Source organism: Theobroma cacao, chromosome 5 (assembly GCF_000208745.1).
Source record: "Theobroma cacao cultivar B97-61/B2 chromosome 5, Criollo_cocoa_genome_V2, whole genome shotgun sequence".
NCBI classification, from domain to species: Eukaryota; Viridiplantae; Streptophyta; class Magnoliopsida; order Malvales; family Malvaceae; genus Theobroma; species Theobroma cacao.
In genome coordinates this window covers 28,317,886-28,345,774 of record NC_030854.1, presented here as the reverse complement: position 1 = coordinate 28,345,774, position 27,889 = coordinate 28,317,886, and the positions used below count along the sequence as shown (strand labels likewise).

Here is a 27,889-nt window from a genome sequence, read left to right as displayed (position 1 = left end):
ATATAGTTTTAAATTTTTGATTTTTTTAAATTTTTATAAGAATAAAAAAATTTCAGATTTTATTATTCTGTTGTTGTATTTTTTGTTTTTTAGTAATCTTTACAAAAAAAAGTAAAAAAGAGGGAGATTGCGATTTACCTTGGAAAAGAGTGATTTATAGAGAAAAGAAGAGAAGAGGGAGATTTATTGAAAGAGAAATATTTTTTGAAAAAAAAAAATTTTTCTTTTTAATTTTATTCTTTAAAAGAAAATTAGTTTTTTTAAAGTTTTTTAAAATCTTATTTGATTTATCTTCTGTTTTTAAGAAGTAAATAAATTAAAAGTTAAATGCTTATTTTAAGATTTAATATTTGTCAAAATTTTCATTTTTAAGGTAAAATGCAATTTTTTTAATTTTATATATTTTAAAAAAATCAATGGCAACAGTAAGCAAATTCAGTTGATAGACAAACATAGATTTGAATTCTTATTTTTAGTCATTTTTATCATCAATTTTTCTTAAATGAATAAAATGAAAAGTTTAGGTCCTAATTTGAACCAAGCGATAAATTGGATCTTGAAATAAAAAATTAAACAAATAGTAAACTTTAAAATGAGCATTTAACCTTAATCATATGGCCAATCGGAAAAACAAAATTGTGCAATTAAAGTATTATAATCGGACAGGAGAGTGAGAATCCCCAAAGCTCAAAGGTTCAAGAAATATGGCATATCCGATTTTCATAAACACGTGGCAGCAACCCATTGCACCTTCCAAATTTCTTGGGCCAATCTCGTGGCTGTCCTGAACTTTCCCGTTAATCACTCTGCTGAGAGAGTGAGAGAGGGCTGCAACGAACAACTAGAGAACTCTTTCGATGGCTGGGATTGCTGGTGCTTGTTATTCAACGCTTTCTTGTACAAGGTTAGCAGTAAAAGTTTCGTCTTTCTTTGAAGTTTTAAACTTTCCTGGTTAAACTCAAGAAGATGAGTAGAAAGCTTTATATTTTAATGCTTAATTTCAAGAGTTAATTTCTAGGTTTAGGGTGTTTGCTTACCGACACAATAGTGGGAAGAAAGGCTTCTCAGTGGTGATATATATTGAGCTTTCGTGCTGCTATATATGGTTGCTTTATTCTGACTGGTTTCTTCTCCTTTGAATGAAATTTTCTGAGTTTGTAAAAAGATAAGTTTTTGAAGAACGCAGTTCGTATGATCTTTACTGAGTATGTTTAAGACACTTATTAGCATTTGGCAAAAGTAAATAGCAAAGATTGCTGCCATTAAGTAGCACGAAAACGCACACATTCTTTTCTTTTGTTTCATAGCCTTTTGAATCGGTTAAATGCTGTTTGATTTGCAACAGTTCATAAATCTGCAGTTATATAGTTTGGATATGACAGACAACTAGTGTAGAAATTGAAATCAAAAGCTATGAACGGGAAAGTAATGAATTAAGATGTGTTTTTCAGCAATTCCAGGAGAAGTTGGTTGGAATTAAAGACTTACCATGGAAGAGCCATCTCAGGGATACCTGCTCGGCGAAGAAATTTAAGCATTAGAGCGGAAGTGAATTTTGTGAATGCTGAAGAAGCAAAAAAGCTTAGAGCAGATGAGGGTTATGCAGTACTTGACGTCCGTGACAAATCTCAGTTTGATCGAGCTCATATTAAATCATGTTATCATGTACCTCTTTTCATTGAAAACCAAGACAATGACCCTGGTCAATCCTTTCTATCTTCATTTCTTCTTCTAAATTCAGCTCATTTTTTTTCATGTTTGTCTCCCTCTAAAGATCATTACATAACAGCATACAGTGACTATGAAATTATAATGAACTAAATTTGATTTTTCTTTTTGTTTTGTTTGTGCAGGCACAATAATAAAGAGGACTTTGCACAATAATTTTTCAGGTTTATTCTTTGGGTTGCCATTTACAAAACCCAATCCTCATTTTGTACAATCTGTGAAAAGCCAGTTTTCACCCGATAGTAAATTGCTGCTTGTATGCCAGGAGGGGCTAAGGTTAGGTTTTAATATCCTCTGGATGGTTTGATTTGACTAACATGTTCATTTAGGTGATCAGAACATCCGATAAGCAATGGACCAGAAAATTCTTACTGGAGATTCGTTTTGGCACAGAAGTGACATAATAAAGTTTGTAGGACACTTTAAAGCAAGTAATAACAGAACAGAATTGCTGAGTTTAATGTTTTCACACAGCTGACTGAAGAAATTAATCTATCAATCTTACGACTTCTGTAAATAATAGGGGAACAAATCCAACAAATCCAAACCCTGAACCTTGATTCATGAACTTTGTCTTGTCTTAGCATCTGGTTTCCGTAAGATTATAAATATATCAGACTCATAACATGGAACTAGTTGGTAGAGAGGAACTAATCATTTATCTATAGTCAGAGAAATGGGTGTGTGAGAGATCTCTAGATTTGTTGTTATAGTAGAAATGTTAGACGGATAATCTGATTTCATAGTATACCTCCAATCCTTTTCCGGAATAGGTTGATGTTGTTCTTGTTTGTGATAAGGCTATTCTGCATTGAATCTACTGGTAAATCAATTAAATATCAACTGATGAATGGTCTGTATTTATTTCCACTCCCTGATCACTTCATATATATCCGGTTATATTTGCCATAACCATTTGAAAGAATTCTGCTTCTTTTTTGATGTCAAGGTCTGCTGCTGCTGCCAATAAATTGGAGCAAGCTGGTTTCCAGAAAATAGCATGTATGACATCGGGACTTCAAACTGCAAAACCAGGTTAAGCATCAGTTGCCTGTTTTCGTTAAGAGCAGCTCTCTATGTATGCAAAGACAAGAGAATGAAGTAGTTCTTGTTTTGCAGGTACATTTGATTCTGTAGGTTCTAAAGAGTTGCAAGACGCTGGCAAAGCTGGTTTGGTGACAATTCAAGGCAAGATCTCAGCTGTGCTTGGCACTGTACTCATCTGTAAGTGATTCAACATTCATCAAAATTTTTTTCTGGAAGTAGTTCCAACTCTACCTTCCTTTTTTAACATTGATGAATTGCGCAGGCGCATTTCTGTTCATAACCCTGTTTCCGGATCAAGCAGAGAAGCTACTTCAGATGTTTCCTGCAAGCTAGGCCTAGCTTGCGAGGAACCCAAAATTTTTGTAGTTTCTATGTTGCCAACGCCAACATGAATCCTAGCGAAGGGAATGATGAAACAATTTGTACAGCTAGGGTCATATGACTTGTTAACCAGGAGCAGAACACGACAGATTCATTGAGATAACAAGAAGAGAATCTTTTTTATAAAAAAGACATGAATTTTGGCATTAACAACATTGCCTATCATGTTAAATTCTACGCTTAAGGGATGCTATACGGTGCTCAAACCAAATTCTTAAGATGAAGTCGACATCAACTGCATGTTTCGGATTTATGCAACAAGAAGGATGAGCTCACTGAGGTTTATGCTCAGGAATGAAACATCACATCACATCAGTTTCTAGAACTCTGCAAAAGTCCCTCGCTGCAATAACTTGTAGACATTTGGGCAATCGGAGATTATTACAATTATATTTCCTCACATTTTGTTTATATGTTTTTTAATTTTTGGGATAATATAAGTAATCAACATCCAATCTAGCTATGACATTTGATAGCCAGGACCATGACCAGCTTTCAATGAAGCAAAAAGAAAAGTTACCCTATGAACTGTTATCAACCATATCTAATTGACCAACAGGGCTCGGAGAGACAGTTTTATAGCCAGAACAACAGGTATAAAACTAGAGTCTCTTTTTACCTTCAAATGCCACAGTCATACTAATCATCCTCATAAACTTGTAAAACCTATTTATCTTAATCGTCGAACTTGCTATCAGCGGACTCTTGTATAAGAAAAACAAACTCAAAAGAAATGGGAAGCGAAGAAAAACTTGGATAAAAAGAGATTCAGTATTAAAATTCACATGGCTAGACCAAGGGGATGCAAAAATTCACAAGACTGCAGACCTAGGTTAAGAAATATTACAGTAAGATTATTTTTCTTTTCATCCAAAAAATATTACATTGAGACTAGCAAATGTATTTCTAATTCGCATTCTGTGCACAAGAGCCAATCCATTAAATTTTTGTGCCGTTCCAAATTACAAGGATGATTCTCAACAGCCTGTAGTACCCACAGAAATTACCTGAGGAACTGGCAAAAGGGTTGACTGAAACTGAAGCAAAACCATAAAGCATCCTTCTATACCTCGTCTAATGATGAGGCATATCCGTGAGATATCAGTCACCTTGTAGGCAGTAGAGCTGACGGATATTTCCAGAGGCTGTCATATTATTACAGAAAATAAAATTAAGTACACATCTCTTATAGCCTTATATATAGCTCATTTACTAAATTCTGGAGAGTAAAACAGCTTCATCTTCATGTTAAGCAACATAAAGGACCCAACCACACTCCGGACAAACAGTGAGAAATCTAAAAAATCTTTTAAGTTCATTCCACACAATATAAAGTTCAACAACACCAACTAAGATGGTTAGAGGTTGTAAACTCTTCAAAAAACATATCTAGAAAGTTAACAATTGAATTCAGCCAAATAGTTGATCTCCTAATCTAGACATATCCAGCCCTCAGTTTCACTTAAAAATTCATATAGGAAAAAGAAACCTTAATAAGGGTAAAATTATTAGAAATCAAATGGAGAGAATGTATTAGAATGTATCGGAATACACTAAAGAATCAACAGAAATTTAACCATTGTTAATTTAGAAAATACAATCTTCAGTCACCAGAATCCATTTTTAATTTTGAATTTGCAAGTAAGAAAGGACCATATAATCTTTAACACATAGCATCCTATATCATCAAAAGAACTCGGGACTAAGAAAGTACAAAAAAGGAAACAACTACAAACATGAATATACCTAAAACAATAATAAAAACCACCGCATAGGGATATAAAAAATTGTAGTCAACAAATAAGATTGAAAAGATGATTACCATATAACCAGTCCTTGAAGTATACATGAAGAGCACACGATAATTCTCTTTTTCGATTTTCTTCAAGGGGAGCTTCTCTCAATATTTGCTTTATCTCACCTAAATTCTTTTGCTGGTGAGAACATTTAGAAAGAAAATAAAATCAGTTAATTTAATATTAGAAAGATCAATAAAACCAACCACTAATTCCACAACATTGCTTCTAGCATGCAGATAACAAGACAACTCAAACTACAAAATCAAAGTTTGCCATCAACAGGTGGGCTAAGTGCATTTACATTTCTCTGTTGAGATGTCAAGTACGTATCAGGCAAGGGGAATGGGTTATCCTTTGTTGACCCAGTGGATTCACCTTCAAACCAGTTTGGAATCTGTGTAATAAAAGAAATGCATATGTCATGCATGAACAAGACCAAACTATTAAAAAGGAAAAGAAAAGAAATGTTATCAAACTACCCCAAGCTATGCTAAGAAATACACGAGCATACCAGAAAATTTGTAAACTGATCAGGATCTAGGCGTGTAGCTGACTCAGCTTGAGCATCAGAAACACCTGCAGGATGAGATAATGAATCGTGTGGATCAATCACTCCAAGCGCCAAAGGTGCATCCCATCTATTGATAGTTGACTCAATGCCAACTTCAGTCATGTGCTCCTCCAACTGAGAGTAGAATGTGTTATATGGTGCCACCTGATGAAATTTAAGAAAAGAAGTTCCAAAACTGTCAGTCTACCTGAGTGTTGAAAATGATAATGGAAGCAGCTTTCTTTGAAGAAAATCAGCTCTCAAAAAAAGGCATAAAGGAAGAAAAAAAAAACAAATACAAAACAGAACAAAGAACATAAGAAAAATTCTCTCTTCCACCCATTAGCCATGGCACCAACCACCAATGACCTTTACACATCTTTCACATCTCAACTGCAATCTAGTAAATCATCCCAACACACCAACACCCTTCCTCTTTTGTTCTCATCTTATAAATACCACAAATAAATAATGCCATTAAAATAACTTGCATTGTTTTATCAGGTTGGCTTTAGTTTTTTATTTTTTTCAAAAGGCAGTAAAGTTGATTTCATTAATTCATAACGTGTACAAAAATAACCACATTTTGGTAAAAATGCAGCCCATTCATGCAGGACATATCCCCAGCATGAACATGTTGCATATTGACATCAAAACATCAACACAGCTGACAGCATATCACACAAATCAGACCACAAAAAGGCAGAGCCATCTCACAAGGCATAAAACAAGATGATTCATGCAACAGCTCTTCAAGAAAAAATCCCCTGGTTAAGACAAAAAATTCTCAGGAAACATCCAGTGTCCTGTCTCGAGAAAACTCGAGCTTCGCTAACTATAAAACTAGTAGTTGTTCATGGACAATCGTCGACCAATTTTTGGAGGCAGACTTATCTTAGACAGAAATTTATGTTAAGTGAAAGTTTCTCATATGGATTTATTTTGTTCTATTAGGATTTCTTTTTATGTGGGCTTAGGGTTTAGTGAAGCTTGTATAAAATATATGTACGTTAGTCTCAAACTAATGAGGGCAACTTTTGACGATTGACATTTAGAGACTTTGACTTTTGCAGCCTGGCGATCAAATTTCAACTTTCATATTAAATTTTCACTAGAATTCCTACAATGTGTAGCTTCTCTGTTATTCTACTTTTAGATTGTTGGTAGTGCATAAGTCTGCTTTGGATTTTGCCTATTCAGCAAACAGCCAACTCTCTTCACCTACAATAGAGAAACCCACCAGACAAAACCCTTCTAATTTCAACTAACCTCAAGAAAGAAACCATCCTAGAAAACCCCCAGTACTATCAACCAAAAATCATGTTTTTAGCAGAATAATAACCCCCATACACGACCAGAATCCAGTTCATCAAAACATGTGCTGTTCCAAGCATGAAAATACAAAGATCAGCCTAAACCAACAAAATTTTAACAAAAATACAACTACAGACCAAGTTGTCAAATCAGCTAAGGTCTAAGTCTTGTACATGTCAAAAGAAATTGAGGTTTTGAAAAAATTTAGTATAAGTGGGTTCAGAATTGGTGAGATAAAGCAGAGATAGGATACCAGCGAGAAGAAAGAGAAGGAAAACAGAAAAAGGGAGGCTGGCAGCCTGGTGGCTAGTGCTGTATTCGCTCTAGTCATAGCAGGCCTGCTCATGTTGAAATGCCAGCCTCTGGTGAGTTTGGTCGACTTAGCCAAAGTTAAAAGGACAAAGAAGGACCAACAGGAGGCAGAGAGAGAGAGAGAGAGGGACCCATCTCCCTGGATGAAAAGAAGACAATAAAAGTTAATTTTTACTAATTATATTTTTTTCCTCTGTTAATTATCTAATTTTCAAAATTAGAACAAGTTGAAGTTTACTTGGAAATGAGTGTCCTTCATGAATTAATTGTTCCATGTCAGCTTTTTCTTTATTTTTTAAGATCTATGTCAATCACTTTACTTAGTTTAGTCCTTCATGAATTTAAATGTTCAACAAGCTAATCCCACCAAATAAACATGCAGCAGCAACATTGCATACAAAGTATAGGTTCTGTGGCATCCCTAATTTCCCATTTTGGACAAAGTTTTAACCATCAAGTAACACTTTTAGCATTTGAAAAGGGAAATAAATTTAATCAGCAAAATCACATCTCAAAAACTCAAGCATGACCGCAATCAAATTCTCATTGCATTCACAACAGTCAATAGTGGTTTACTCACCTGCAGCTTGTGGTTATCACCAACAATAAGGGGTCGCTGGTTCACTCCCAAAAAGAATACACACTCACGACAATTGGCAATGCAGACTCGTTTTGCCGTTATAATTACATGAACTCGTTCACAGTGTTCAACTCGTACTGCCTATAATGACAAAAAAAACTCATATTATATTCATCCATGAATTTAAGAACATTGCATTACTTAAACTCGAAACAGGTTAATAGTTAAGCGATGTAAACATCAGTTTGATTGTTTTACAAAAATATAAGGGCAGAGAGAGAGACAGAAAGAGAGAGGAGGTGGGGGAACATATAAAATATTAGCATCAGAGAAGAATGATCATAAACAAGTAAAGAATATTAGAGAGGAAACAATAATTAGAACCAGTATCATGATTTAGTAAATGACTTAGACAAAGATGACAAAGGAATTCATCATGTAGGGCAAGAAAAACATCCATTATAAACTTTACAATCTTAGTAAGATAATAACAGCTACAACAATTGTAAGTAGGAGTAGAGATCAAGTGACACCATAATTCATGTGATCTATAACAGAAACTGATTATGCGCATGTGCATGGCCATATTTCAGTTTACACAAATTCTTTTTATAGCAATTTTGGAATAGTTACGAAATGGAGCCCAGATGAAAAGAGCTATTCTTTTACAAATTCTGCAACATTTGTTATATATGTATTCAAAATAAAACAGACTGACCAGCTATATTAGATGATAAATTTTCAAGCACAGAACATTAATGTCTTTAAATTATGCCCAAAGACATTCAACCATGAAAAATTCATAGATTATTGGTAGATGCTAAGCAGATTAATGGAAAGATAAAACAAGTAACCATACCCTAAAACTTAAAACATAAGAAATCAAATAGTGGATGTTCAATCACCATTCAATTGAGTGCATTTGATGACGAAGAAACAATTAAGTAACTTCTTTAATATTAATGGACATTTTCCAGTCAGTAGAATAGTGAATTAAGGAGTACATTGTTCATTTGCTCATGTTCTAACTAATGTGTAGATATCAAAACAAATCTGTTTCCAGAGTTTTAGTTCAAACCACCAGACAAAATGTTTTCAGCAATTCCAAACACCAATAATTAATTAAAAAGAGGAAATCAACTGTGTCTCCAAAATTCAACATTATAATAGCAGAAAATGTTTCCAGTAACTCCAAAATTAGTATAACACAAATAGTTGACAGCACAAAGGCAATGATACCTTGCCAACAGCTCCAAGAACTATAGTAGCATCAGAGCATCCATAAATGGTGGCATATCTCAAAGGCGCTAAAATGTAAATGACTGAATCATGGCAATTAATGACCTGAAATTATAAACTCATGTAAAGTTAGAGGTGCTTTATGCCACACAAAGTACATAAACATCAAATAATAATCAATAATTAGATACAGTTGTTGGCATAACCCAATTATTATCTACACCTTTCCACAAAGTGGAAGGTCCCAAGTCAAATCCACCAACTCCCAATTATCACAATGTTTTGGAAGCTAAGCATTCGACAACTAATTGGGTAGAAGATCAACTTTAATTTAAACACAATTGATTGGAACTGTGTTACTTGCAGCTTTTAATAAATAATAAGATGAGGATGATAATGATGTTGGTGACATTGTAATGAAGAAGACAAGGATGAAAACAAAAGAACCATTTTTGGGAAGAAAACAAGGTTCCGGCCCATAGCAAGTCAAAATTCACACTTCACATTCTAGAGAAAAATGGTTAAAAGATTTTTGACAAATATGAGACTGATTGAACAAGCAGCGGTTTCATATTTTGCATCAGGAGAAAGTTGTTATAAGCATTTTCTATTCAGAAAAAGGTCGGTGCGTAAAGGGAGAAAAGCTTTTAGCCTCCAGCAAGTAACGGTTCTTTACATAAAATCACAAATTTTTCAACCAAAAACAGTGCACTATTCAACTGACTGCAGTCAGTGTCTGGCATCAAAGAACTGCAGCAGTTAATATCTAAAACAAGGTTTAACAACATGTACAGAAACCCCAATCAATCTAGGAAGAATTTATCATAGATGCTTGAAAATTTTTGCAAATATGAAATCGTCCTGAGATTCCTGACACTAAAACAAGGCAGGACTAATTGCACCATCCCTCAACTTTCTTGTTTCAAGTAACTAAGTCGTATTGCATAGGACAGCCCCTCAAGCCTTGCAACATTTTAATCACCCTTTTTTACTTCATCTGCTGTACATTATTCCACAAATAAAGGATTAGTAGCACAAGGAACCAGATCAATTACATTTACCAACCCTAGCACCTTTTGTGCATTCTTCTCATTATCTGTTGATAAGCAACACAATAGTAAATATAGCGCCACCTGAACTGGCATCTTAATCTCATCTCATCCATAAAAAATGCACCCAATAGACATCCATCTCCATATCCATATGGTGGTTGCAATATAACCTGATTTGAGTTTCCTTTTCTTTATTCCTCAAGAGATTCCAGACAGTACTCAAATTACACATAAATTGGAGATCAAAATAAAAATCCAGACCACAAGTACCTTCGGAGGGGTATGTCACATGTTGCATATAAATGAGAATCAATAAAAACACTACACAGCCAATACCCCATGGAAATTTCAGGTTGCAATAAATCAAAATGCAGATATAAGCTAACCTTCACAGAAGAATTTTTAAGATCAGATGCCTGCTTTACATATGATGATTTAGAGACCCCCTCAATGAAACATGGACCCCTAGCACTTGGTGAGGCTTTGACTGAACTTGGACTAGCATCAGCCATAGCAACATCCTGATCACAACCACTTGGAGGTCCATTTTCCTTTGCAGAAATTTTTTCAGTAACATGTTCCAAAGAAGAAGCTATATTCTGTAGAAGCCAATCATGAACTTGTGCCGCTGGAACAGGAACAGCAGGCATGTCTGGATCTGAATTAGCAAAAAATGGAGCAGCTTGGCTTAAAGGAACTCCTTCAGATCCCTTATCGCCAAATTGAATCAGAAACCCAAGGTGCTCAAATCCTTCCATGGTCAAAACCTGAAGGAACAGTACTTGCATGAGCAAATTAAAACCAAGCCGTAGAAGCTAATAACAAACACAAACGGAAATGTAGTAAAATAAGCAACAATGAGAAAAACCAATAAAAAAATACATAGTGAGGGTATTATGACAGCCTGGCTGATAACATAGCAGAAGGATTGAGAGAATAGGACAAATCAAAACATGATAACAAAGATGGGGGCAGAAGGAAAGTAATGCATGTTGGAAAGGTAGAGAAAATAGGAAGAGAAAGATTCAGAAAAACTCCAATTTCTATTCTGAACATTTTACAAGGAAAAATTCAGCTCAGAATCACTGATCAATCCCTGAAAAGCTGGCAAGGAGTTGTTTTGTCCTGTTTTAAACAAAACTGCCCATGTTTCTTATTTTAATCATGCAAACGAGGCCCCCAACTTGTCCTTCCTTCATAAAACCAGCTTTAGCACTAAATCCAACCAATTTTTGGATGCAAATCAATCCCAAAGCATAGAAATTAACACAGAAAGGGAAAAAGTGCAGATTAACAATCCCATTATTGCATAATAAAGAAAAATTCAATATGCCTCAGACCCAGTTACCTAATTAAAAAAGGCAGGTTAAGACTTCAGAGACTAGAATACAAACCACATGAAGACATTCTATAAACTGCAGGATTTACATCCAGCGCATTACTATTCTGAATCAGTAATGTACCAGCTCTACTAAGTGTAACGACTAAAATAATTATTCTGTGCTTTCACTTTTTATCCTTTGGAACTACATTATCTCATGTTGCAGTTACTAAACTGCATTTCATAGTAACATTTTAACCAGCAACATAGACAAACTACAAGGAACATCAATAATTAAATTACTAAAAAAATGCACTAGCTTTAAAAAGATTTGGTGAAATTCTTAACTTATATTTCAATTATATCAGTTTTGCTTTTATTGAGAAAAAGAACACTCCATCAAACTACAGATAGCAAGAAGCAGTGTTACAAACCAGAGACTCTTCGCCTTCCCCTTCCACAGGCTCTGACAAAAGAGAGAGAATATTTGCTAAGTGCTTCTGCAGATAGGACAGCTGATGGGCCTCTTCATCAGCCTGTGATGGCATAAATCGACGGCTGTTGCTGCGAACAAGCTGCAATAAGAGGAACCACCCAGATTACTCTAACTTTCTAACTCACATTAGAGCAAAAGACTACAGCTATTAATTTTCTAACAGCAACTAGAACTATAATTATTAAAAATGTTCACAGGCTTGGTGAAATCCATATTAATGAGATACTTAGCTGGATAAAACAATGAGATAAAAACCATGATAGCAAATGATACCGTCTAAGATACTAAAATCAGCTCAAATCAAATCATAAAATTTTAAAATCTCTCCTCTAACAGAGAGCCAGCTGCATTAATCATATTTTACAGCATTCTGAAAGCAGCAGCCGTATGGAAGAGTAAAAAATGAACAACCAAAACATGCAATTCAAAACATAGCCATACAATTTCTATTCATTGTAAAAAATAAGGCAACAAATAGTACAACCACTCACAATAAAGAGTATAATTTTATACTTAGAATTAGACCGATCAATTCATATTTGCATATCTTAACCATGTGGTGTAAATATAGGGTATTAACAATTATACTGATAAACACAAACACGTAACGTTTATTAAACATGTAACACAACATGCTTAACACAGTTATTAAACAGGTTAGGTTAAATTTCTTACGAAACCACTTATATCACATTTAAACGATTAGCATGATTAAAATTTTAAATACAATTAACCCAATTAAATTAAAATGCATAGAATTACGAAAGAAATATAACTTCATTATTCAAATTTAAAACTAATAATCATAAAAACAATTCTAACAAAACAATAATATCCATCAAGCATGATAAAACCCATCACCATCATCATCAAGCATAATAAAAATAAAAGGTATTTATATGGAGGTTTAATCAGGTCATATACGTGTCAGGTACACCTGTTTACATGATTAATTAAACAGGTTAAAAATTATACGGATACACAATAACACAAATAATTAAACGTGTCTTAAACGGTTAAGCAAGTTTGACACATTTTGACACGAAACACAATTACCCTAAACCCAAACCCGCTTAACTCTGTATCATGTTCGTGTCATGTTATCGTATCATATGCAAAATTGCCAAGTCTACCTAGAGTCCATTTCGGTTATTACTTTCGCTTCCTAATAAATGGCTTGGTAGCTACTTTTACGACTTATTTCTTGCTATTAGCTTTTGCTTCCTAAATGTTATTAAAATAGAAAAAGTAAGTAATTCAAAATTGATTAAAAATGAATAGTTAACTAAAATGCAACACCAGTGATGATGACATAATTTTTCTAAATAATGGTGTAATTATGCATTTTATTTTCCACAAACAATAGTACATTTTAATTTTAGCCTTTTCAATATTAAAAAGTTTTCTTGGTTTCTGCATACACACATTTTGCTTTTGGAAGCAAAAAGCAAGTAGCAAAAACATCAAGTGAATGCTATCTTAAAAATTTCCAAAACAAAAAGAAAATCCATTTTTATTAAAATGATGAAATTGTAAAATGTAAAATTTACTCTAAACATATTTGTACTTGTAAAATTGTAATCATGCATTTTTGGTATTGCAAAAGTTGAAACTTAAACTTTTAATTCTTCAAAAAATTTTCTGTTAGCTTTGCATCTGAAAGGACCTTCTGCTTGGTATCTCCAAAACCAAAAAGCAAGTAGCAAGAGGGACAATAAACGTAGTCTCAATTATCAGAAACAATAATATAATGCTAAAGAGATATCTTTCAATTTGCCAAAGTATAAACGAAATACATTTCCTTCTTTCCCAAACGCCAATCAAGATTCAACTTTTCGTGAATTATATCAACCCCCGGCATCAAAGACGTTCATTCCTAAAATTAGCCATGAATCTAACACAATTCTATAAAATGACATTGAAATGGAATCGAGAACCACCTAACTTTCAACAACCAGAAATCCAATTTAAAAAAACTCAACCACACTTTACCAAAATAGACGGCAAATTGGTCAAACTCCTTACCTGCAAAGGCGAAAGGGCCGACAAGTAACCGTCGAATGCTGACGTGGAAGGCCAAACATCGGCAACTGCGGCAGAGTCCTTGTGCGAGCGCGGCAAAAGCCTCTTATACGACTGAATATACAAAAACAGGATCAGATCACGCAAATCAGCACCCACGGAGTCGACATCGTCGCTTCGGGCGGTGACAAGCGGGTCGGATTCGGAGTGTAGCACCGAGGCGAGAGTGTCGAGGACAAGACGCGCATGGTCCGCTGAGATCTGGAGCGCGTCAGCGAGGGCCACCGAGTCGACTCGGTGAGTTGAAGATGATGCGTGTTTTTGCTTGAGAGGGGTTAGGGCTTGAACCGGGTCGGTGAATATGAGCTTCTGGATTGGCAGGAGGCCGTGCTCGAAAGGCTCGCGTCGCGGGTGGAGGAGAGTGGTCGGGCTCCGACTCGGAATTGGGTCGCTCGTTGACGTTGATGGCTCGATGGGGTCGGTCATGGCTTTGATTTAGAGAGGGAGAAAAGAACCTTTTTTTTTTCTTTTCTTTCCTTTTTCTGTTTGAAGAGAAAAAAATGGAGAGTTTCGTTTTGCAGATCTTCGAGAAATGAATTATGTTGTTGAAGGAGGGAGAGAGAGAGAGGCGAGACTGAAGGGTTGGCTGTGGTGAGTTCGAGTATAGGGGAACTATTTACGTGGCTGGATTTCATTGGTGGAACGTTAGTGGAGGCAATCCAATTAGAGAGATTATTAGTAATTAATTAATAAAAATTAAAATCTTGATGGTTTTTACATGACTTTGTGGGCTTAACACTTCTTGTTGGATGTACTGATGTCTGTTCTTCCTTAAATTTCTGATGCAAACAAGTTTCCATTACTTATGATGACAAGAAATATACAAGGTAAATTTCCTTAGTGGTCTCCATTCTCCAAGTATTAGTACTAGTTAATCCTTGTTTGGCGTTCAGTTTTATTTTCTTATCAATTGGGTCAATTACCTTCAATTAAATACTGTCATAAATTTGGGTAGTTTTAGGTAACCTCTTTCTAGTGATAAATGTTAAAAATTTATAATTATGTACGCAAGACAAATTATGCTTATTACATTGGTTTAGCAATGGTTATTAAGCATATGTATCAATCTTATTTCACCACTAATGTCGTTTGCGAAATAAACAATAATAAAATAGAATAGTTATTTTGTAAGAATAAATAAGATAAAAATAGAATAAAATAATTATTATGTAGTTTGGTAGGATGAATAGAATAAAGTAAGAAGAGTTATTATATTTGATTAGTAAAAATAAATTTGAAATAAAAAATAGAAGATAAAAAGATAAAAATATCTTTTACTAAATATATGATTATTCATATTTTTTATTTTTAAAACATTAATAATTTATAATTTGTTTAATATATTAATAATTGATAATTTAAATGTTAATATTTTATTTATAATTTAATCATTAGTATTATATAATATTATTATTTTATTTTAATTTAAATATTATTATGATTTTTATTTTATTTTTAAATATTTATAATTTATTAAAAAATATTAATAATTGATAATTAAAATATTAATATTTTAATCATTAATATTTAAAAATATTATTGTTTTATTTATAAGTTAAATGTTATTATGATTATTAATTTTTAAGTATTAATAATTTATAATTTATTTAAAATATTAATAATTGATCATCTAAATATTAATATTTTATTTATAATTTAATTATTAATTTTTTATTTATAATTTAATTATTAATATTTGAATGTTGTAAATTTCTAAATTTATAAAAGATAATTTAGTCATAATAATTTTTGAAGCTATTCCGTTAGACATTGAAGAGCTAATACCATGGAAGGATGTAGGTGTAGTTAAGGAAGACTTTTTCACAATTTTAAAGAAAAGCTAAAACAAAGGAATTGCTATTTCTTGTTGAATTACCAACAAAACAAAAGGACTAAATAGTAGTTGGGAACAGAAGGAAACGTGCTATAACTTCTTTTTTATATTAATTGAATTATTTAAATTATATATTCAGGCTTGGTTTTACAAAAAAATTTAAAGCACATTTTGATTTCTCAAAAATCAAACAAAACCGAATTAAATTAATACTAAAATTGAACCAAATTCAAAAGGTTGTTTGGTTTGATTATTTAGTTTTTAAATTAATTTATTTAAATTTAAAAAATATAATAAAATATTTAATTTTATGAAAATAAAAAGTAATATAAGTATTAACAAAAGATACAATTAAGTTTGGATAATTTCTACTTTTTATTTTACATTGTGAACCAAATTCACAAAAACAAAAATGAAGTATGTAAATGTTATTAATGTTTGAACCAAAATCCGAATATGACAAAAACCCAATTTGAACCAAATCAAATATTACGATTGATATTGATTTTCGATTTTCTCAAAATTTTTTTCTCAATCCTAAATTATATCATATCTTCTATAAGAGTTTTTCAGCTTCACATTAATAGGTATTGCCAATGTGTGTAGTGGGGCAAACAAAACTCGATTAAGAGCAAAGCAAAGACATGTGGAAGGTTAGAAAAGCAATAAAATCATGAACATTCCGTGACACTTTCATTTGTCATCATCAATGATTTCAGACTTACTCACAAAGTTCATGTGCAAAATGCTTTGGTTACATACTTAAACTTCAACGTACTCACGACTCAGCTTGCCTCAAAAACACCAACAAACTCATTCAATTATTAGATTTAGATTCTCCCGCTACCTTCGCTTTGACATCAGACTGGAACGAACAGCCCTACCAGACAGTATATGGGCCACATCTGACAGCCCAGTACGGGACCTTCTCTACAAGTGTGATTGGGCTGGGCTGCTTTGGGAACATAATAGGCTCATCCAGCTACATAATAAACCAAACTCTATTTCCCAGTACAGCATTGAAGGCATAAATTTAATATTTCTTGATCTGATCCTTCATTAACATTTCCATTGATTACATGCCCTTAAGTACAAAATTTTGATATAAGTGGAAAAAGGTGAATTTATTTGACAGTGTGCCCTGCTTCGATACTGTCCTGGGCGTTTACTGTAAAAAACCCAAAAAGAGGTGGTTGAAGTTTGGATGATAAAAGAGAAATGATTGGCTGGGCTTTGATTGCCTGTTGAACCCTCCACACCTAACACTCATTCCTACAAGCCCCCTTTCCTTTTTTTTTTTCTGTTCAAATGTCCTGTCACTTTTATGCCTAACCGACCATGGAAAAGTTGCATCACCATGTTAATCATGGGATGTTGAATTATAGTTATAGGCATTATTACCATGACATTTCACACAATTTCATGATTAAACCAATGCAGTTTTGTTGGTTGTATGAGCTTGGAACAGCCATGATTGGATGGATAGTAGAAATTTCTTGACATTTCCTAACAGGAAATGGGCTTTATTAGTAACTTCAACTGTACAATTGGTTCAATTTTTTTCTCTCTATAGGAACAAATGGTTTTTGTTAATTTTTGAAGCAAAAACCCAACATTTTTATTGCACACTTTGAGAGACTCATTTATTTTGGGACCCTATCAATATATTTTAATTCTCTATTGACTTTTACTTTAAATTTTTTTTGACTCTTTTGATTTGTAACAAAGAATTATATGTTCGAGTCTTGAACTTAAATTATGTTTTGGGTTGGAAGCGTGACAAATGCATAAGATAATTTATGTTTTCTTACCATGTAAATCTTGTGTAAATATATATATTTGTTTCATAAAACGAAATGCCGTATATGATCACTACGTAACATTCACATTTGCAATCAAATGACAGGGCATGAGAATAGAACTCCTATAAGTCAGTGGAAAAGGAAGAGCTTTGAAGCACCAATCAAAGCCGAAAGCCGAGTATGCCAGTATAAGCATGATGCAATACTGCATATGCCCCTAGTCCAGTTATGAATCTTATCCATATTATCCGAGATACAGAACGGAAGGGAAGGGCTTCTTCATAAGCTCCTGCTGCAGCAATCGAACCCAGCTCCGAGGTGGTGCCCAATAAAACACAAAGGGAATATCCCATCCCTGTAAAGGCCACCCCACTAGGAAGTAGGAGCCCTTTCGTTTTGTCCTTGTACGGCGGTGGAGGCTTCATGCCCTTCTAGCCCCATACATTTTCCATGTAACCCGACTCAAAAACTGACACGTAATCACCTTGCTTTGGTACGTGTCAGCCAATTTCACAAGGCTCAATCACAGTCATGGTTTATGGGCAGACTCTAGACTTTTTCCGTTCTCGAGTAATTTTCTGGGTGTCTCCGTTTCAGCGTGAAGTATTGAGTTTGTTTCTTGTCGACTGACGCCTTCACATTACCGCATGTCTAGGTGATGAAATTGAAATGAGTAAAATATTTATGACGGTGGCGTTGCTCCCATAAAGCCCGTTTAGTGCCCACCAAATCACAACAACTTAACCGGCCTTGAGAAATTAAATTTTTTTAAATTATTGTCAATTCCATTTTTTACTTTCAAAATTATTACATTTACGTTTCAAATGAATTGATATTGATTTAAAGCTTAATTCAATCAAGTCTGTAACCAATTGTATCATTTTACTATTAACTTAAAATCAATAATTACTAAATCAATATTAACTGTATTCAAATATTTGATTTATTAATTAATTTATAATTTTTCTTTTAAAAATAATAAATTCGAATCTTTTTTCTTTCAAATATTAAAAAAAAATCAATATTAATTTCATTAATTTTCACTTTAATAATATGGTAAGCTTAAATTTCAGTATTTTAAATAAAGATTTTACTAATGAGTATTTTAAAAGTACTCTTTAATATTCGTAAAATAAATATTATCTTTTTTAATGTATTAAAATTTAGGATAAATTTCATAATTAGTTTATGACCTTCTCCTAAAGTTTTATTACTAGTAACTTAAAAAGCTTGGTTTTTTTTTATTTATAAATTTTTGAATTTGTTCCAAATACATTCATTTATTAATATACATTAAACTTTGAAGTGAATTTACAATGTATATGTCTACCAAAACATTTACCAATGGAAAAATTGAATATTTTAAATGGTGGGTGAAAATGAAACATTAAGAAATTATTAAGCATTAATATTGCAATTTACTCTAAAATTTATTATATTATTTATCAATTGTTACATTTAATACAAAATATTACTGGAGATAAAATCTTAATTAATCTTAAAAGCAGTTACTTAAACCCTTCAAAGAATCTCAAAACAAGTTCAAATGGACGTTAAAGAGTACAGTTTGAACAAACTTCCAACTTGGCATTAAATTTCACACGAGATCCCGTTTAAGGTAACTCGACCATTGGTGGCGTTAGATGTTAATCCAAAAGAACTTACGTAATTTAAACAACGACCTGAAAAGTCCGGTCCAACCAACACAAACATTCCAAAAGGACTACAAAGTCGGTGAAATCCCCGTAATATCCCTATCGATACTAGGAATCCAATGGGGTAAAAGAGCAAGAGAGAGAACCTTCGAAATGACATCACTCTTGGCTATGTCCCACCCCCCAAGGGTTGTTTCCGACATTTCACCTTTTAACAGAGACACAAAACGGTCGCCCACACGTGCGAAACCCCCGACCACAGTCTCCTCACAGGCGTGAAATACTCGGGTCCCCACATTCACTGTACGCCAACAGAGAAAAAAGCAAAGCAAGGAGGGTGAGCCCCAAAGAAAGAAAAAGAGAGTATTCTCTCGCAGATTCATCAGATCCCAACCAAAGAGAAAAAAGCAAAAGCAAAAGCAAACCTGCACCGTCTCTCTCTCCCTCTATAGACTAGACCTTTTTTTTTTTTGGGCTTTCTTGTTCTTATCTTTTTCTTTGATTTGTTTTTTGTTTTTCACTCACTTGAAAGAAGAGAAGTTTTCTTTTTCCTCTTGGCTAGGGAAGTTCTTTTACTTGTCCTTTTGGGTTCCATCATCTGCTGATAGGTCTTTCGTTGATGTAATCGGGCTTGGGTTTTTCGGTTCCAAACGCTTCATTCTTTATTAACCGATCTTCAAGGTATAATATATATCTTTTCATTTTTGTGTTTTCAGTAGTTTTTCGCTGAGCATTGGAGTCTATAAGTTCTTTTATTTAATTTTTTTTTCTTTTTGATGTTTTTAGGGGGTTTTGGTTCTTTGATGGTGTAGTTTGGTGCTTTTGCTTTGTTTATGTGGTCTGTTTTCTCGTCATTTTAGTTGAGATGTTTTGGTTTTCATTGTTCTGTTTTCTTTTTTTTTTTTTTGTTTTTAAAAATTATGGTTTTCTTGACTTGTGTTTATTTGCCGAGTAAAACGAGGGGAATGAAAAATGTACGTTGGAGTGTCATGCTTTAAACTGTCGGCTTAGCAGTTTGTTACTGAGAAAGGTTTTGGAAACAAAAAGAAAATCTGAAGTTTTAAACTTTTTTCTCTTTGAAAATAAAAGAAAAAAGTTTAAAGAAAAAAGTTTTAGATAGTTTTACTATTTCAGGCACCATCGGAAATAATAGACCTACCAGAGATATTAACATACATTTTCATGCATTTTCTCAGGGACCAAACAGGGGATTAGTTGCAGATACTCTGTTTTTTACTTCTCTTAGCAATTGGATCTAAAAGGTTAATTTCATGCATTTTTATGCTTTAGCAGGTATTAAAGTCCGCAGATCTGAAAGTTTGAAGGAAGTCTCTCTTTACGTTTCTCACTTGAAAAACCTTGTAAGTTTCGTCATCTGTCTTTGTCTACCAGACTTCTCTTTCATGACTGATTTTGCGTTTTATGTTTCAACGATTGTCGTTTTGAGTTCATATGATAAAATGGGTGTAGCGTCATTTATAATATTTGGTGTTGCTTTAAATGTTTGGATTTTTGGATTTCTTTTTTGTTTTTCCTATTTTTCCAGTTTCCCAAGTATTTAGGCTACTCAGTGTTTTTTTGTTCTTCTATTAACGGCCATTTTGTTCCGATCTTTTAGGTTTCTGGAAAACTTTTGAATTTTTGAACTGATTTTTCCTTATTTTATTGTCAACTGCTGAACTTTTATTATTTTGTGTTTTGGGGATAAGTTGTTAACTGTTGAGCTTCATTTCCAGGTTTTTGGTTTTTTGGGTCTCTTTGTCTGAATCCAAAGATGATGCATCGGCCTCCACCACCGGATGATTTTGCCCTTAAGGAGACCAATCCCCACCTTGGTGGTGGAAAGGTCAGTGGGGACAAGCTTACGAGCACTTATGACTTGGTAGAGCAGATGCAGTACTTATATGTTCGGGTTGTCAAGGCAAAGGATTTGCCAGGGAAAGATGTTACAGGTAGTTGTGATCCTTATGTTGAGGTTAAGCTTGGAAACTATTTGGGTAAAACTCGGGTTTTTGAGAAGAAGACTAATCCTGAGTGGAATCAGGTGTTTGCTTTTTCAAAAGATAGGCTTCAGGCTTCAGTGCTTGAAGTTACTGTCAAGGACAAGGATGTTGTGAAGGATGACTTTATTGGGAAGGTTTTCTTTGATCTCAATGAGGTTCCAAAAAGGGTTCCACCGGATAGTCCACTGGCACCGCAGTGGTATAGGTTGGAGGATAGGCAGGGGAATAAGGCTAAGGGAGAGTTGATGTTGGCTGTTTGGATGGGAACTCAAGCTGATGAAGCATTTCCTGAAGCATGGCATTCGGATGCAGCTGTAGTTAGTGGGGCTGATGGTCTTGCGAACATTCGATCAAAAGTATACCTCTCTCCTAAGCTTTGGTATTTGAGGGTCAATGTGATTGAGGCTCAGGACTTGCTACCAGGTGATAAGGGTCGGTATCCTGAAGTTTTTGTCAGGGCTATCTTGGGAAATCAGGCTTTAAGGACTAGGGTCTCCGTGGCTAGGGGTATTAATCCAATGTGGAATGAGGATCTGATGTTTGTGGCGGCAGAACCTTTTGAGGAGCCCTTAATTCTGAGTGTAGAAGACAGGGTTGCTCCTAACAAGGATGAAGTTTTGGGAAAGTGTGCAATTCCTTTACAATATGTTGACAGGAGACTTGATCATAAACCTGTGAATAGTAGGTGGTTTAATCTTGAGAAGCATGTTATTGTAGAAGGAGAGAAGAAGAAGGAGACCAAGTTTTCCAGCAGGATTCATATGAGGATCTGTTTGGAAGGTGGTTATCACGTTCTGGATGAGTCAACCCATTACAGTAGTGATCTGAGGCCGACAGCAAAGCAGTTGTGGAAGTCTAGCATTGGGGTTCTGGAATTGGGGATTCTAAATGCACAGGGCTTAATGCCAATGAAGACAAAAGATGGACGGGGGACAACTGATGCTTACTGTGTTGCAAAATATGGCCAAAAATGGGTTCGAACGAGGACAATCATTGATAGCTTTGCACCCAAGTGGAATGAGCAGTATACATGGGAAGTTTTCGATCCTTGTACTGTCATAACTATTGGGGTATTTGATAACTGGCATTTGCATGGAGGAGACAAGGCTTCAGGTGCAAAGGATTCTAAGATCGGGAAGGTAAGAATTCGTCTCTCAACACTTGAAACCGATCGGGTTTACACTCACTCATATCCACTTCTGGTGCTACATTCAAATGGAGTCAAGAAGATGGGTGAAATTCATTTGGCTGTGAGGTTTACTTGCTCTTCCTTGCTTAATATGATGCACATGTACTCGCATCCTCTTTTGCCAAAAATGCATTATCTTCATCCGTTGACTGTTAGCCAGCTTGATAGCTTGAGGCACCAGGCCACACAGATTGTGTCAATGAGGCTAGGACGGGCTGAACCACCATTGAGAAAAGAGGTGGTTGAGTATATGCTAGATGTGGGTTCACACATGTGGAGCATGAGAAGAAGCAAAGCTAATTTTTTCAGAATTATGAATGTTTTGAGTGGATTAATCGCTGTTGGAAAATGGTTTGATCAGATTTGTAATTGGAAAAACCCTATTACGACAGTATTGATTCACATCTTGTTTATCATACTAGTCCTCTATCCTGAGCTTATTTTGCCGACAATTTTCCTCTACCTCTTCTTGATTGGGGTTTGGTATTATAGATGGAGGCCAAGGCATCCTCCTCACATGGACACTCGGCTTTCTCATGCAGATTCTTCACATCCTGATGAACTGGATGAAGAATTTGACACATTTCCAACTTCTAGGCCATCTGATGTTGTCAGGATGAGATATGATCGACTGAGAAGTATTGCTGGGAGAATTCAGACAGTGGTTGGTGATTTAGCAACACAGGGTGAGAGGCTGCAATCTCTTTTAAGCTGGAGAGACCCAAGAGCCACAGCTTTGTTCGTAATTTTCTGTCTGGTTGCTGCCATTGTTTTATATGTCACCCCATTCCAGGTTGTGGCGCTTCTCACAGGATTTTACATCTTGAGACATCCAAGGTTTCGCCATAAGCTTCCTTCAGTGCCTCTGAATTTCTTCAGGAGGTTGCCTGCAAGAACTGATTCCATGTTATGAAGAAGACTATTTTGTCATGTGCGATGTCCCCTAGGTGGTATGGAGTTGGGATTTTTCCCCTTGTTTATCCAGACAAGAAGATGCGGAAACAAATGGAGCTTGTTTCTTTTGTATGTTCAGCGGCGGGATGTTGGGTTCTGGTATGATGTGTAACCTTCATCTGAAGGTAGTAGATTTTGTGGATTTGTGTTCATTTATGTTATCTATAGGATTTCTGTTTTAAAAATTGAGTTTATGGGCAATGTTCATTGTAATTTTTTAGGTTGTGATTGGAATTTAACCAATGCTGAGGCTTCCCTATCCTTTATTTGCGTCTAGCAGATACTTAAAATGATGGGGCCTTGTAACGCCAAGCCTAGTGCATCTTTCATGACATGTAGTTCGTTTTGTCTAGTGGTGATCAGAGCATACCATGTCGGCGTGAAGCGTGTGAATATTAAATCTTGGTTAATGTATGTGAATGTCGTTGGGAATATGGGACTGCACAAGCATTCTTTACTAGATTAACCCCATTGCTAATTCATAACAGATAAAACAGACAATAATTTTTTATTACATTTTTAAGTATCTGTCACTGGTTTGGTGTCATTCCTCCAAAAGTAGCATTATTTATTGCATTGGTCCTCTGGAATATCGTGACAGCGATTTGTTTATGTATGCTATATCTACCGTAGCTAACGCGAATCAGATGTTGATGTGTTTGGAGGGTGACAAGGACGTATATCTTCTGCCTTGCTGTCTTGCCCTTTTTACTATTTTATTTCAAGTTGATAGAAAATTCAAGTAATAGGGACGGGCAGATCGCCTCGGACTTACGAGTTGTCTCACGTTTCATTTGAAATTATAATAAATGCTGGTAAAACGCTTGTTTCGTTCTTCGATAAAACAATTTGGTTACAGGTGCTAACACCATCAATGACCCTGGTACGAAGTTTTAACATTTTTTTCAAGAGAAAAGTATGGAGACTGATGATCATAAAATGTGGTGTTCAAAGTTCCTGAATGAGCAAAGACGAGAAGAAAATAAAAAAAAAGTAAAAAACAGAGTGGGGCTCTCCCATTGAAGCATGGCAGAGCAAAGTAGACCAGTTAGGGTGCCTTCTACACCGGAGCCTGTCTGATTTTCAACAGCAAATTTTGTCTGCTAGGACTGTTAAAAGGAGTAGAAAAATGGCTCATTGCTTCTTGGAATGCTTGTATGGACCTGCCCCATTCTGAGTTCTAGGGGCAGTGGGGACCTTTTTCTCCCACAACCTCCTCCTTTACAGCCTGTAAACTTGCTTTCTTCCTCTCGTCGTCTGTTTTTGTTAGCTTCTCTCTCTGCCTTTGCCTCTGCCTCTCGTCAATTGTGCAGCAATAGTGGACGTGGTCGTATCGTGGTGGCAAATTGCCAATGTGGGAGCCCTTAGAATATTACTGTTTTTCTACTCTCGTTTACCAAGTGGTCCTATTCTCCTCTCACTGGCCACGTGGCAATTGACTGAGATCCTGTTTATTAACCAAATTTTATAGTTATCTCATATCCATGAAAGTTTCTTAATTTTATAAACAGATTTAAATAATCAGTATATTTATTTATATATTTATTTAAATAATTAACGTTTCAATGTTTAAATAGAAGTAAACACGCTATATTAAGTCTAAATATTTTTATAGAGTTTGGAAAACTCTATGATAATGATTGTATAAAGTAAATGTTTTAGGAAATATATCTAATAACATGTTAGAATTAAAGTAGTTTTAAAAGAGTTCCACTCTTACCGAGTATGGTTTAACCCAAAAAAACCTATTAAATAAATATCTTTTTTTTAATTTTTAAGGAGACAAAGGCCCAAAGGGGCAGCATATCCTGTTGAATTAATGTAACACATAAAAGATGGAGATTTATGGGTGGAAGCTGGTGTACCAAGTACAATGCAAGAAAGCTAAGTATTGAGGGATGATGTGAGGTAGATAAGTTAATGCAACATAAATATATATATATATATATATGTTATTTATTATTTCAATGGATCCATCATCCATGCTTTGGGACCATTTTACATGACCTATCATAATCAAAAAAGGAAACCCAGGAGCTGGGAACATATTTCTCAAATCTGTTACTTCCTCCCTTTTGTATCCTCTTTAAACATCAGAAATGCCAGTTTTCTTACCCACCATCAGCACTTTATAAAATATCAAACATTTATTTGGACAGGACCCAGAAAAAAGGCTTTAATGGCAACCAAAATACACCTAGCTTGGATGTTGACATGGCATTGCCATGATTATAACAAACATATTATATATATATATATATATGTATATATGATTATGTATGAATTTAGAATTTACATATTGTTTTTAAATTGCGTGTGAATTATTATATACTAAATATTTGTCTTGCAATATGGGGATTGATTTTTTTTTATTAGTTTTTTCTTTAGCTTTTGAATGTATATGATCATCTTTAATATAAAAACAATAAAAAAGTTTTAATCCACATGCAAAATATTGCAAAAACATTGAAATTCAAAAAAATAAAATTTAAATCTACTATTTAATATATTAGGATTAAGTTTTTAATTGTTGACTTTTGGTGTTATGTTGTGAGTTTATAAATTATTGATCTAATGTACTATTCTTTTAAATGTATTGTAAAAAAAAAAAAGCGAACCCCATTAGGCCATAAGGGAGTTGGTGGCTTAGAAATACTGATTAGAATCAGAGTTGATGGTGGTCTGGTTGCTACATGAATCTTTGGAGATTTTTTGTTTGTTTCATTTTTTCTAAAATTTTAAAGAGTTTTAGCTATTTATTATAAAACAAAAAACAAAAAATTTTAAAAAAATTATTAAGTGAGGAATAAATAACTAGCCACGTGTCAGCTATATATAATGATCCAAAAATTAGCCGAAAAATCCATTGGTGAAATGGCTTATCAAGGCCCGGATGCAGGCCTGTCCAAAATTCGGATTGAGTTCAAGTCGGGCAAAAACCCGCCTCATTGCCATCCTTAGTTTTGGTTATATGAACAATTGTTACGAAATATTTTATATTTTATAATTATTTTTTCATTAAATCATAGTGATTTTAAAAATATTGAGGGGCAATGATAATCGGAATGCTATAATAATAATAATAATAATAATAATAACAGTAACTTTTTTTTAAAAAATAATAACATATTTACACATATAAGTAATAAAAAAATTATATTTGTATATATTAATTATATTATTTTAGATAAAATAACAATTAGTGGTAAGGAATAATAGTACATTAAATAAAGTAAATGGAAACTGTAATAAAATTAAAATTCAATGAAACGATAACTAATTGTTCAATTATTGAAATAAAATGAGCGCATTAGTTAATTATATATTTCAAATATTTGATTATTTAAAAAAGTCCTAATGACCTTATCCTAGTAGAATAAACAACAGAAATCGATACACCTTAAAAATAAGTAAGAGATCTTGGATAAACGATAATTAAATTAACAAAGTAACCATAACTTGGATAAAACAACAATTAATTAAAATATCCAAAAAAAAAAAACTAGGAACTTTTAGTTAACTTGTAAACATCATTGCCCATATATAAAAACTAGTAACATTAAAATGTGGTGATCTAGAAAATCTTTCTTTATTCTTCCTTTGCACATCCTGGTACTAGTGGCAAGAAACCGGCTTGATCTAGGCCTTCAGAGATAGAGTATCGGAATTGGGCTCATCTTCTCTTCAACTCTCATAATTCTTTTTTTTATACTTCCCATTGGTCTCCGTTCACAAATTTCAAACTTTACTGCACGAAATAAATGTGTTGTTAATTTCATCTTTAGAAGAAATTAAGAATAATTACTGTACTTCACATTTATTGCTAAGTGAGTGTTTGAAGCTTTTATTATATCAAAAATAATTTCTCTACATTCTTTGCATTTGTTTTTCTTCCAAATTGCTAGAAAAACATATTTCAAGCTCTTCGAATCTCGGTAGTATCAGAAAAAAGTTTCACAATTGATATTAATTACCTCACTCTTAATCTCAACAAGCAAATTCTTACATTCCTTAATTGAGATTCAAACTCACCAATTGATATTCATCGAGCTTGTATTTTTTTACCTTCTACCATTTTCTTAGATTGGCTTTATATACTATAAAATTGAATAAAATATTCAAATAGTCTTTGTACTCATGTATTTTTATTAATTTAATCACTGTACTCAAAATCTGATTAATTTAGTCTTTCGATTTTGAAAATTAAAACAATTTCCCTCCCTTTTACACTATTAATATTTGTCGTTACAAATTATGATATTAACGCTAACGTGACATATTTGCTTGCCACATCACTTTGGTATGTTGATGTGATAATGTCATGTGAAACTACTAGGATAACATGGCAATGTCATGTGGCATTAATAAGATAACATGTCAATGCTGATGTGACAGATCGAAGAAGAAATTTTTAAAAAATCTAAACTATGTCATAGAAATTAAATTTAACAAAAATATACAGTACATGGATCAAATTGAATAAAATTAAGGTGTTTAAAAACTAAATTAAATAAAAAATATTTAAAAAATATAAATCTTTGAATAGATTAT

General features: G+C 33.8%; 3 protein-coding genes across 4 annotated transcripts; 2 read left to right on the top strand and 1 right to left on the bottom strand.

The window, feature by feature from the left end:
* On the top strand, positions 730–3,622 carry LOC18599074 (rhodanese-like domain-containing protein 9, chloroplastic). The gene is made up of 6 exons (XM_018121723.1): positions 730–904; positions 1,452–1,702; positions 1,854–2,004; positions 2,678–2,763; positions 2,848–2,952; positions 3,038–3,622. Exons 1-6 carry the CDS (start codon positions 858–860, stop codon positions 3,106–3,108), a joined length of 711 nt encoding a protein of 236 aa, XP_017977212.1. The 5' UTR covers positions 730–857; the 3' UTR covers positions 3,109–3,622.
* On the bottom strand, positions 3,891–14,468 carry LOC18599073 (TBCC domain-containing protein 1). The gene is made up of 9 exons (XM_018121722.1): positions 13,845–14,468; positions 11,758–11,898; positions 10,389–10,769; positions 8,951–9,055; positions 7,712–7,852; positions 5,467–5,670; positions 5,257–5,349; positions 4,979–5,090; positions 3,891–4,301 (listed from the first exon to the last, which is right to left on the bottom strand). The coding sequence occupies exons 1-9, from the start codon at positions 14,325–14,327 to the stop codon at positions 4,258–4,260; spliced, it is 1,704 nt and encodes a 567-aa protein (XP_017977211.1). The 5' UTR covers positions 14,328–14,468; the 3' UTR covers positions 3,891–4,257.
* LOC18599071 (FT-interacting protein 1) lies at positions 19,560–23,752 on the top strand. 2 transcript variants are annotated; one of them, XM_007028880.2, is made up of 3 exons: positions 19,560–19,873; positions 20,486–20,553; positions 20,929–23,752. In XM_007028880.2, the coding sequence occupies exon 3, from the start codon at positions 20,967–20,969 to the stop codon at positions 23,295–23,297; it is 2,331 nt and encodes a 776-aa protein (XP_007028942.1). In that variant the 5' UTR covers positions 19,560–19,873; positions 20,486–20,553; positions 20,929–20,966; the 3' UTR covers positions 23,298–23,752. The 2 variants fall into 2 exon arrangements, with proteins under 2 accessions (XP_007028942.1, XP_017976599.1); XM_018121110.1 differs by having other exon boundaries at positions 19,703–19,873; positions 20,483–20,553.